The sequence below is a fragment of the Pelmatolapia mariae genome, linkage group LG1 (genome assembly GCF_036321145.2).
Source record: "Pelmatolapia mariae isolate MD_Pm_ZW linkage group LG1, Pm_UMD_F_2, whole genome shotgun sequence".
Classification (NCBI taxonomy): domain Eukaryota; kingdom Metazoa; phylum Chordata; class Actinopteri; order Cichliformes; family Cichlidae; genus Pelmatolapia; species Pelmatolapia mariae.
The window spans coordinates 30,768,440-30,780,792 of NC_086227.1; the positions used below are offsets into that span (position 1 = coordinate 30,768,440).

A 12,353-nucleotide genomic window follows, 5' to 3' on the forward strand; every position below is an offset into this window, starting at 1 on the left:
TCATTGCCTCTCCACAGCAGCTAATGGTAAGCTCTGCCACTGCCACTCTGCTTTGCATCTAACCAACAGTTTCCAGATCATTACCTGGTGCCCACTGCCACACATGATGCTGTATTTTGTGATATTAGTTCCCCCCACAATTCTGTGTCAATATGTTTGCTTCCATGGTGACAGCATATTGTGTGATGCAGAAATGTTAACATGCAAGGGGGGAGATAAATATTAACCAAATTCTGTTTGAAAACCAATTTCCAAAGTCAATACAGCATATTTACATTTTACTGTCATATGTTTTGTTTTGTAAAATACTAAATACATAACAAAACACAATTTTGTGTGAGTATGCAGGGCTTATGTGTGTAAAAGCAGTCTTGTTATTTAGTATTATAACCTGTTAAATATAACCTATTATACTTTTCATAGCATCTGTGAAACGGTAATGGGAGAGCTTTCTGAAAAATATTAGAATTTTCTGTTATATGCAAATCTTTACAAAAAAAAATCAAATCCTGGAAAAAATATTTCAGGATTTGCAGATGAGCAGAAGACATTCATCTCTTGCAGTTATTTCACAGTCAAAATTTTAGTATGTGCAATAAACCACCATAGATGCACCGATAGGCTATATATCGACATATGAAAGTCTTATAAATTATAAACCAATAAATTTAGAATGGTTTCAAATTTAGAAACGATCAAACCTCATTAAGGTCGCATAACATTTACATGACATTACACAGAAACAAATTAACAACAAACTAAGAATTAAGAATCATTCAAACAAAATTACAAAATGAATACAGAATGACTTATCCATTAAGAAATGTAGCTTCAATATAAACCTTTCAATGCATAACAAAAAGAATCTTCATAACTAATGCTTAATAGCATGTAAAGTATAAAAACATCTTTCCAGATTATGCAGATTATTTTTCATAAAACACACCAACACTGCATCTGAAGACAACAAGGATTAACGCCTACAGACTGTGCTGACAAAACACTGGAATTTAATTCCTTATTCAGTGAAAATGAAAAAGTGTACAATTTCAGTTAATTCATAAATGACGCACTAACTTTGATCCAGAGTACATAAACACACACCTTTGCTTTCCAAGTATCCCCGTCACCTTTGAACACAGATAGATAGGGTTATTACTTCCTGCCTTCCAGGCTTCAATGTGCATCCTGGATTGTGATTCAGTTCTTCTCTATCCTGCATAGCAACATTAACTGAACAGATTTCGTTCATTGGCGCTTACATTTCTTGTGTGGAGAAACCAAACGTCCAGCAGTAAGTAGAAACGCTCTGTGTTAATGTGACTGTATATACGGAAAATTAACTTAACCTTGCTACTCCACGTAAAAGCTCTGCTCAAATTGCGACTGGAGTTAGTGGCCTACACTTAAGCTTTGTGGGTTTTTGTGGAGAACCAAAAAAAAAAACAAAAAAAAAAAAACGGTGTTGAAAAAAAGCACCGAGGGTCTCTGCTCTAGTCCCCGGGTAGCTGAGGCTTCCCGTTTAGCTGCAGAGAGGGTTTATTGTCCTTGGAAGCAGTGTCAAAAATATGTGGTACAACTGGTGTGTGGGCGACGTATGCTTATGCTATTGTTGATCCATCGGTCAGCCACGGAGAAGAGCAGAGTTATAGCATACAAAGAGCCGAAGCAGAACGTTGAAAACAATGAAAAGTGTCGATTGCAGCCACCGTCTGTACTTTTAATACTGCAGTTTTTAATCTTTATTGTTTGTTTCGTGCTTCTTCCGTTCCCGGTGAACTCCGTCGTAGCTCCGTTCTCTACATTCAGTGGCTCTGCTTCTCTATTTTGTCAACCAATCAACATTCGGTAGACTCTTACGTCATCCGCTTTCAGCAGCGCGCTGTCAGTATCTTTTTATTAATTAAATAAAAAAATAAAATAAAATAAAAAAACCTCTCAATTATGCAGTTACACGCCTTCTTTTTTAAAACGTGCAACCTACCTCAAGTTAATAAATTATCTGCACCAATGACAAAATGTGTACCAACTTCAAATATGTTATTATAAATATTATTACAAATTCAAAAATGTCAGTGATGAAACAGAAAGTTACTTAATAAATCATGAAAGTGCAAGAGCATATATGGATGGCTTGTGATTGCATCACTCTCAAACTTTTCATTGACAAAGTAAAAAAAAGTAGTTTGAAATTTTCATAGTCCATTTCCACTGTGAACATCTTTTTCATGTCAGTAAATTCATTTTTTTTCTTCATTTCAGATGAGGGTGCTCTATTGCTGCACTGCTTTGCTGCTGCTCATTTTTATTCCCAGAGCCTGTAAAGGAGGTAACATCTTAGTGTTTCCTTCAGAAGGCAGCCACTGGGTAAATATGGATATTCTACTAAAGGCTTTGCACTCTAGAGGACACAGCATAACAATTCTGTGTTCCAGTAAAAGCTGGTACATCAAGGATATGTCCTCTAGTTATAATATCTTAACAGTTCCGGTGGAAAACCCTGTGACTCAGGAGATTATGTCAAAAATGGTTGTTAAGCTCATAGAATCTGAACGAGGTGCTCTTTCCTTGTCAGGTTTTATCCACATGGGTGTAGGGCTGTTCAGCAAATTTGTTGACATTCACAGAACTATAGGTGAACTTGTAACAGCAATAGTAGATGACAACCAGTTGATGAGAAACTTAAATGAAAGCAAGTTTGACGTGATACTCGCTGACCCCTGCTGGGGTGGTGGAGTCATTCTGGCCAAATATCTCAACCTTCCTTTGGTTTATAATGTTCGCTGGGTAATAACTGCAGATGCTCATTTTTCCATAGCTCCGTCACCATTATCTTACATTCCTGTGACTGGAACCGGCAATACTGATAAGATGACCTTTTCTCAGAGAGTTAAAAACATGGTTTTACACATTCTAACACAAACACAAATCAACCTGGTGGCTAAACTAGTATACCAGAAAATAACTGACAAATATCTTGGGCCTGGTTATGATTTTAATGAGTTAATGATCGATGCAGACATTTGGCTGATGAGAGTGGACTTTGTGTTTGAGTACCCACGGCCCACAATGCCTAATGTTGTTTATATTGGAGGGTTCCAGTGCAAACCTGCTAAACCTCTGCCTCAGCACTTGGAGGACTTTGTGCAGAGTTCTGGAGAGCATGGCTTCATCCTCATGTCTTTGGGGACTTTTGTGACTGAACTTCCTGCTGACATGGCAAATGAGATCGCTGAAGCTTTTGCTAAACTACCACAGAAAGTCATCTGGAAGTATAAAGGTAGTAAACCAGCCACTTTGGGCAATAACACTTTACTGGTGGACTGGATGCCACAGAATGACCTTTTAGGACATCCAAAAATAAAACTATTTGTGGCACATGGAGGAACAAATGGAGTCCAAGAAGCCCTGTATCACGGAGTCCCAGTTGTGGGTATACCTGTGTTTTTTGATCAGTATGATAACCTGCTACGTCTGAAAGAGAGAGGAGGAGCTAAGATACTTACATTAACTACAGTGGACAAAGATAACAACTTCCTGAAGGCCATAGAGGAAGTCCTGAATGATCCCTCCTACAGGGCGAACATGCAGAGACTTTCCAGGCTGCACAGAGATAAGCCAGTAAAGCCACTGGATAACGCCCTCTTCTGGATAGAGTTTGTCATGAGGCACAAAGGAGCAGCTCACCTGAAAGCAGAGTCCTACAGAATGCCCTGGTATTCCTACCACTCTGTAGATGTAGTTTTGTTCCTGGCTGGAGCTATGCTGATTGTACTTTTAACCACTTCCTACCTTATTAGGTGTATATACACTGGGATGTGTAAACGTAAAGTGAAACGTGAGTGATGGATGATTTTAGTAATGCAGCACTTTGAAAAAAAAAACCCCATTGTATTTCTATTGTATTTAATTGAGATTTTATTGAGAATTATATTTTCTTAAAATATTTCTGAATGCATATTGTGATTTCATAATAATGAGCACTCCACAAATAAAACACTTGAAATGACTGTCCAACCACAAGATTTACTTTTTTTTAATGAGTACTTACTAAAAGAAAAGCCAGTGCTCTCAGCTTTGCATGTGCCTGCATGTGAGTGGGATCACCGATTGCTGCTGTGGATAGTGCATAAAAGTCAACAACACTCTGCTGACTAAGTAACTGCAGAATTCCAATTCTCCTCTGACATTAGTATGAGCACAAAACTGTAAGCTGTAATGGGTTTCATGGCTGAGAAGCTCCTGTAAATATAATATGTAAGCAGCCTGGTATTTTTTTCCATATAATATATAACACAAAAGGTAGAGCTGGGAAGGAGGTGGAGTGTAAAGTGAATTCCAGATATGCCAGCAACTCTAGGCTGAGTAAAGCAGTTTAAATAGTGTAAAGTGTATACTCTGCATGAGCTTTCGCAATGAGATAAACAGAAGGATATTTCCTGGGTCATCAGCTGCTATGTAATGGAATTGATATCAGCTATTTTCATCTTACCTAGTGGCAGGGGTGATTCTAGGTTCAAACATTTAGGGGGGCTCAGCTCACAATCATAATGTCATACATACAGTGCGTTGTAACTGATATTAAGGGAATATGCTGATTGAAAATTGAAAATTCACATTTAAAATTGGATACACATTACAATGTTACCTTCCAAAGGAACCTAATTAGTTGGATGGCTTATTGTAGTTTCTAAGAATAATTCTGAGTGAATATTCAGAGATTCCAATCTATTCCATCAGTTTTGGTGTGGAGCCTTTAGTTATCAAACCCAAGGCAAAGGCTCAGTTCTGAAAGAAGTGAAATAATTATTTGTGCCAAAGCAGATAAAAATAAAAATAAGCACAACACTATTTCAGTCTCTTAATCACACAGTTCACCAACTCATCAAGCACTTCAAGTAGCATTATTCAGCACAAACACTGGAAAATCACCCTGCCATTCCATAGACCTGTACACAAAGAAAACTGGTAATAGAGTTGTTTTCATATTAAAATTTTTGAATTAATAAAAAACCCTCCCTTTGTTATGCAGACATCATGTACCCCAATGTCACGAGTGGAGATCAGATTCTGTCACATCAATATAGTGGCAGCCATTCTGTTCAAGCCATGTTTAGAGTGGTATGAATCCTGTAAAATGCTACAATTCATATCAATATTTTCTGTTTAGAATGCTCAGTGATATTTTTTTAAGTTTGTTACTGGAAAGCATGCAAAGCACTGATGAAATACATGAAAAATTACTTTGTTAAAAATGCAGGGGTTTTTTCCAGCTAGCTTCAGTATTTGTTCACTTGTTCTTTTGGTTCTTGTACAACCTCTCAGTCCTCTCTCTCTGTCTCCATCCTCCTCAGTCAACCTGAATTGTAATTGCTGGAAAATAACAAAAATATAATCATACAATAATTATTATAAGAGCAGGTCTGGGGTTTTATAACTGTTCAGCACACTGCTAAGTTATGCAAAATCATCATCAATGAATGTGGGTAAAACAGAAGCTACCGCTTTATAATTTTTTGGTGAATTTGACTACATGTCATATATGAATGATCAAGGAACTGACCTCCCAGCACATTCTTCATTCAGTGGTGCTAGTTTCAGTCATTGTGCAATGTACTGTTTATAAAGATGAGAAACCTGCAGTCAGCTGAGACTAAAGAAGTCACTTGGATGAGTGACGAAACGTTTCTCCCACTGAAAATGCTACGTCCATATGAACAGAATCAACCTTTTGGGATTGACTGCATGTCCACTCTTCTGTTTCTTTTTGTTCTCTCTCTTTGCTGTCTTGATCCTGCTTTCTCCTTTTCTCTCCTCCTCTTTCAATCTTTGTGCCATCACCCAAAAGTTAAATATTGCAGTAAATAAAAGGCATAAACTGATCCACATCAGTCTATAGCAATATTCAAACTGAATACAGCTTGCTGCTGGACGTAGACAGGTACCATCATTTTGACTTACTGTCACCTGGACCTGGAGCTGTACTATAAACAAACACTGAAGCCTAATTCGACCAGAATAGGAATAGAAAATTTTAACAAACTAAAATCATAGCGCACATCAGCTAATAATTAGCTAATAATCCCTAGTGATTTAAGTTACAACAACTAACGTTTTTGATGTTATCTAGAGATAAATAAAAATAGGCAGATACTTTATAAGTTACAGCAATGTCCCTGCATTATTAGAATAGTTTGAACTTTTGCTATAGTTCAGTAAAAGCCTGTTTCAAAACTGCATGACTGATTTATGTCATGAGATTACCGCTTAATCTTCTGTCTGCCAGTGCAACGAAAGTCTAATTAGTCTACTGATGACAAAGCACGCTGCTGAAGCAGCAACATCATGACATCACAACACAGGACAGAAAACTTGTTTTCATGCTGCCCTGTACTGTTGTTAACTTAAATGAGTTTGGGATTGTGTTTAAAAAAATTGCCTAAATGACAATGTTTTAAGCCATAAAGACTCGTAGACAAAGTAGTCACATAAGCAGATGTATTTGTTAACATGCACTTCGATCTAGGTATAAAAGTCAATAAGTAACTTCATTATCACGAACAAATTTCCCGTTGCTTCCGGAAACTCACAGATACTGGGCTTTAGTGCGTCTTGCATCGGATGCATCGAGGTTTAGCTCCACCGCTACGGACTACATAATTACATACACCTCGGTTTGTCGCTATACAAAGCAGCCCTCTTAACACTGACCTTTCCAGGAGAAAGAACGATATGATCACAGTAAGTAGGAAACCTGGGTTAATGTGTGACTGTCTTTATGTCGGCTGAGGAATGTTGCTGGAATTTACAAGTTAACTTTGCAGAAAATGGTGCTCAAAACGCAGATAGTCTGGGAATCACATTTAAACTTAATAACTAACAGACTGCATTAATCAAAGTAATAATAATTACCACACTACACACTAACTATTAGTGTGTTTTAAGGACTAGTCATTCGCAATAAGTGTTTTTAATGCGCTACTATTTGCGTAATTTTAAAGCTCGGATACACCTTTTGGCAAGGACACCCCCTTTTGAAATCTGAAAATTTACAATGGTGAAAAATGAAGAAGTAATTTTATCTATTTAATTATGTAATGAAATTGCAGCCAAGTTAAAGAAAAAAAAAGCCCTATTTGAAACCATAACAGTGCATTTCCACTGCGTCAAAAAAAGGGGGAAAAAAGAAAGAACGAAAGGAAAAGAAATCATGTCAATGACTTTGAGTTTGTTTTTTTCCTCAGATGAGGGTGCTCTGCTGCTGCACTGCTTTCCACCTGCTCATCCGTATTCCCACAGCCTGTGAAGGAGGCAACATCTTAGTCTTTCCCTCTGAAGGCAGCCACTGGGTAAACATGGGCATTCTACTAAAAGCTTTACACTCCAGAGGACACAACATCACTGTTTTACGTCCAAGTAACAGCTGGTACTTAAAAGATGACTCATCTTATAATACCATTACAGTTCCAGTGGAGAACATCTTGATTCAGAAATTCATGACAAGAATTGTGTCTGAGGGCATACTTTTCGAACGAGGGGCCGTCCCCTTAACGGATATTCTTCAAAGGAGTGTAGGGATGTTCAGCACAATTCTTGATGTTTACAAAGCTCTAGCTGATTTTGTATCTGCAATACTAGATGACAATGACTTGATAAGAAAACTGAAAGACAGCAAGTTTGACCTGTTACTTGCTGACCCCTGTTCGGGTGGTGGAGTCATTCTGGCCAAATATTTGAACCTTCCTTTGGTTTATAATGTTCGCTGGGTAATATTTACGGAGGCTCATTTTTCCATAGCTCCATCACCATTATCTTACATTCCTGTGACTGGAACTGGGAATACTGACAAGATGACCTTTTCTCAGAGAGTTAAAAACATGGTTTTACACATCATAACACAAAAAATAAACAACCTGGTGGCTAAACTAGTATACCAGAAAATAACTGATGAATATCTTGGGCCTGGTTATGATTTTAATGAGTTAATGATCGATGCAGACATTTGGCTGATGAGAGTGGACTTTGTGTTTGAGTACCCACGTCCCACAATGCCTAATGTTGTTTATATTGGAGGGTTCCAGTGCAAACCTGCTAAACCTCTGCCTCACCACTTGGAGGACTTTGTGCAGAGTTCTGGAGAGCATGGCTTCATCCTCATGTCTCTGGGGACTTTTATAACTGAACTTCCCTCTGATATGGCAAATGAGATCGCTGCAGCTTTTGCTAAACTGCCACAGAAAGTCATCTGGAAGTATAAAGGTGACAGACCAGCCACTCTGGGTAATAACACTTTACTGGTGGACTGGATGCCACAGAATGACCTTTTAGGACATCCAAAAATAAAATTATTTGTGGCACATGGAGGAACAAATGGAGTCCAAGAAGCCCTGTATCACGGAGTCCCAGTTGTAGGCATATCCTTTTATTTTGATCAGTATGATAACCTGCTACGTCTTAAAGAGAGAGGAGGAGCTAAGCTACTTACATTAACTACAGTGGACAAAGACAACAACTTCCTGAAGGCCATAGAGGAAGTCCTGAGTGATCCCTCGTACAGGACGAACATGCAGAGACTTTCCAGGCTGCACAGAGATAAGCCAGTAAAGCCACTGGATAACGCCCTCTTCTGGATAGAGTTTGTCATGAGGCACAAAGGAGCAGCTCACCTGAAAGCAGAGTCCTACAGAATGCCCTGGTATTCCTACCACTCTGTAGATGTAGTTTTGTTCCTGTCTGGAGCTATGCTACTCGTGCTTTTAACCACTTTCTACCTTATTAGGTGTATATACACTGGAATGTGTAAACGTAAAGTGAAACGTGAGTGATGGATGATTTTAGTAATGCATCACTTTGACAAAAAACCCATTGTATTTCTATTGTATTTAATTGAGATTTTATCCAGAATTATATTTTCTTAAAATACTTTTGAATGTATATTGTGATTTCATAATAATGAGCACTCCTCAAATAAAACACTTGAAATGACTGTCCAACCACAAGATTTACTTTTTTGGTAATGAATGCTTACTAAAAGGAAGCCAGTGCCCTCAGCTTTGCATGTGCCTGCATGTGAGTGGGATCACCGATTGCTGATGCGGATAGTGCATAAAAGTCAACAACACTCTGCTGACTAAGTAACTGCAGGCTTCCAATTCTCCTCTGACATTAGCATGAGCACAAAACTTTAAGCTGGAATGGGTTTCATGGCTGAGAAGCTCCTGTAAATATAATATGTAAGCAGCCTGGAATTTATTTTCCATATAATATATAACACAAAAGGTAGAGCTGGGAAGGAGGTGGAGTGTTAAGTGAATTCCACATATGCCAGCAACTCTAGGCTGAGTAAAGCAGTTTAAATAGTGTAAAGTGTATACTCTGCATGAGCTTTCGCAATGAGATAAACAGAAGGATATTTCCTGGGTCATCAGCTGCTATATAATGGAATTGATATCAGCTATTTTCATCTTACCTAGTGACAGGTGTAATTCTAGGTTCAAACTTTTAGGGGGGCTCAGCTCACAATCATAATGTCATACATACAGTGCCTTGATATTAAGGGGAATATGCTGATTGAAAATTGAAAACTCACATTTAAAATTGTATAACCATAATAGTGTTACCTTCCAAAGCAACTTAATTAGTTGGATGGCCTATTGTAGTTTCTAAGAATAATTCTGAGTGAATATTCAGAGATTCCAATCTATTCCATCAGTTTTAGTGTGGAGCCTTTAGTTATCAAACCCAAGGCAAAGGCTCAGTTCTGAAAGAAGTGAAAAAAAATTTTGTGCCAAAGCACATAAAAATAAAAATAAGCACAACACTATTTCAGTCTCTTAATCACACAGTTCACCAACTCATCAAGCACTTCAAGTAGCATTATTCAGCACAAACACTGGAAAATCACCCTGCCATTCCATAGACCTGTACACAAAGCAAACTGCAAATAGAGTTGTTATCATATTAAAATTTTTGAATTCATAAAAAACCCTCCCTTTATTATGCAGATGCATCACAGAGCATCATGTACACCAATGTCACGAGTGGAGAACAGATTCTGTCACATCAATATAGTGGCAGCCATCGTGTTCAAGCCATGTTTAGAGTGGTATGAATCCTGTAAAATGCTACAATTCATATCAATGTTTTCTGTTTAGAATGTTCAGTGATATTTTTTAAGTTTGTTACTGGAAAGCATGCAAAGTAATCATGAAATACATGAAAAATTACTTTGTTAAAAATACAGGGGTTTTTTTTTCCAGCTAGCTTCAGTATTTGCTCACTTGTTTTTCTGGTTCTTCTACAACCTCTCAGTCCTCTTTCTCTGTCCCCATCCTTCTCAGTCAACTTGAATTGTAATTGCTGGAAAATAACAGAAATATAATCATATAATAATTATTATAAGGGCAGGTCTGGGGTTTTATAACTGATAACAGTATAGCACAAGTTATGTGAAATCATCATCAGTAAATGTGGGCAATGCAGAAGCTACAGCTTTAGAAATTTTTGGTGAATTTGACTACATGTCCACTCTTCTGTTTCTTTTTGTTCTCTCTCTCTTTGCTGTCTTGATCCTGCTTTCTCCTTTTCTCTCCCTCACTATCCTCCTCTCTCAATCTTTGTGCCATCACCCAAAAGTTAAGTATTACAGTGAATAAAAGGCATAAACTGATCCATATCAGTCTATAGCAATGTTCAAACTGAATACAGGCTGCTGCTGTACATAGACAGGTACCATCATTTTGACTTACTGTCACCTGGATTTGGAGCTGTACTGTAAGAAAACACTGAAGCCTATTTCGACCAGAAAAGGAATACTATTTTTTTAACAAACTAAAATCATAACGCACTTTAGCTCCTTGGCTGGCAAATCGTGATATACCACGACAATTAGCTAATAATAGTGCTTTAATTGACATCAGCTAACGCTTTTGATGCTATTTAAAGAATAAATAAAAATAGGCAGATACTTTATAGGCTACAACAATATTCCTGCGTTATTAGAACAGTTTGAACTATCTCTATATTTCAATAAAAGCGTGTTTTAAAACTGCATCACTGGTTTGTGTCATGAAATTACTTCTTAATCTTCTGTCTGCCACAGCAACGAAAGTCTTATTAGTCTACTAATGACAAACTACGCCGCTGAAGCAGCAATGCCTCTGTGTGAGCACACCGTAACACAAGGGCGTAGATTTGGCATGGACGGAAGGGACATGTCCCCACCAATATCCAGCGATTATTGAATTGTCCCCACCAATAATTTGATGTCTTCGAGTAAAGAAAAACAAACCCGATAGAAAGAAAAAAACGATCTGTCAACGTCTCATTCACCCAGCGGTGCACAAAGAGTTAAATTACGTTCTCTACTGGAGTCCTACGTCATGTGACAAATATGGGCAATGTGATTGGCTGTGCTTTTCAGGGAGCTCTGTTTAGTTTTAGCAGCGGCAAACCTGCGCTGCGAGGACCTACAAGGAGGAGAGGAGGACGGCAGCACAAAGGAGGAACCTGGATATAAGAAAGTATTTTTCAAAGAAACCTGTAAGCCACTTAAAGCCAAGTAAACTCATAAAATGTGTCCGTCATAATAACGTTACAGGCTATGCTAGGCTTTGGCCCACATCAGTCTAAAGTTGTATGCAACCATGAATAACGTGTTTTGGAAACTAACTGCACAACATGCAGCACTATTAGTTATCTCAGTCTCCCAGAGTAGCATTTCTAATTTTGATTGAAACTGTCAGAGAAAACGGCAGCCTCGAGCAAGCCAGGATATTAGTTTACAGAGGCTGTTAAAATGATATGTCTAACGTTAAAATGTTGGTGACACAATAATTCATCCTAATGGTACTGACATATTCATAGGGTTCATTTTTGAGACAATATATCATGAGGTAGTCATGATTTTGCAAATATTCCACCTTGTAGTGCAGTTTGCATAAATTGTTTTAAAAATGCTCTCACCCTACAAACATTACTGATGAGTCAAGATCTGCACAAATTGACAGAAACACTGAAGCAGCTACCCATTTTATTCTTATTGTCATGTATGTCCTATTTGTCAGGTGACAGAAGAACCAACACAAAGCTCAGAGGGTAATGGTGATACAAGATCACAGGTGAAATTGGATGATGACTTGATGGTTCATTACTGTATTTGAAGCACATGTGTGACTGCATGTATTTGGAATGTCTCACTGTTATTTATCAGGTGACAGAGGCAGCTCTGCCATGTTGTAGCTCAGACAGAGGTGAAGAGGCAAGGTCACAGGTGACTGATGAGTTGGTGCTATAGATTAACTAGTATTTATTATCATGACAATTGTTAGGCTGCTGATGTAAATTGATTCATT

The 12,353-nt window shown here is 38.0% G+C and overlaps 1 protein-coding gene across 1 annotated transcript; it reads left to right on the top strand.

The window, feature by feature from the left end:
* The first annotated feature begins 1,187 nt into the window (after positions 1-1,187).
* On the top strand, positions 1,188-8,856 carry LOC134630801 (UDP-glucuronosyltransferase 2C1-like). The gene is made up of 3 exons (XM_063478492.1): positions 1,188-1,294; positions 2,263-2,367; positions 7,245-8,856. The coding sequence occupies exons 2-3, from the start codon at positions 2,263-2,265 to the stop codon at positions 8,823-8,825; spliced, it is 1,686 nt and encodes a 561-aa protein (XP_063334562.1). The 5' UTR covers positions 1,188-1,294; the 3' UTR covers positions 8,826-8,856.
* Positions 8,857-12,353: the final 3,497 nt, after the last annotated feature.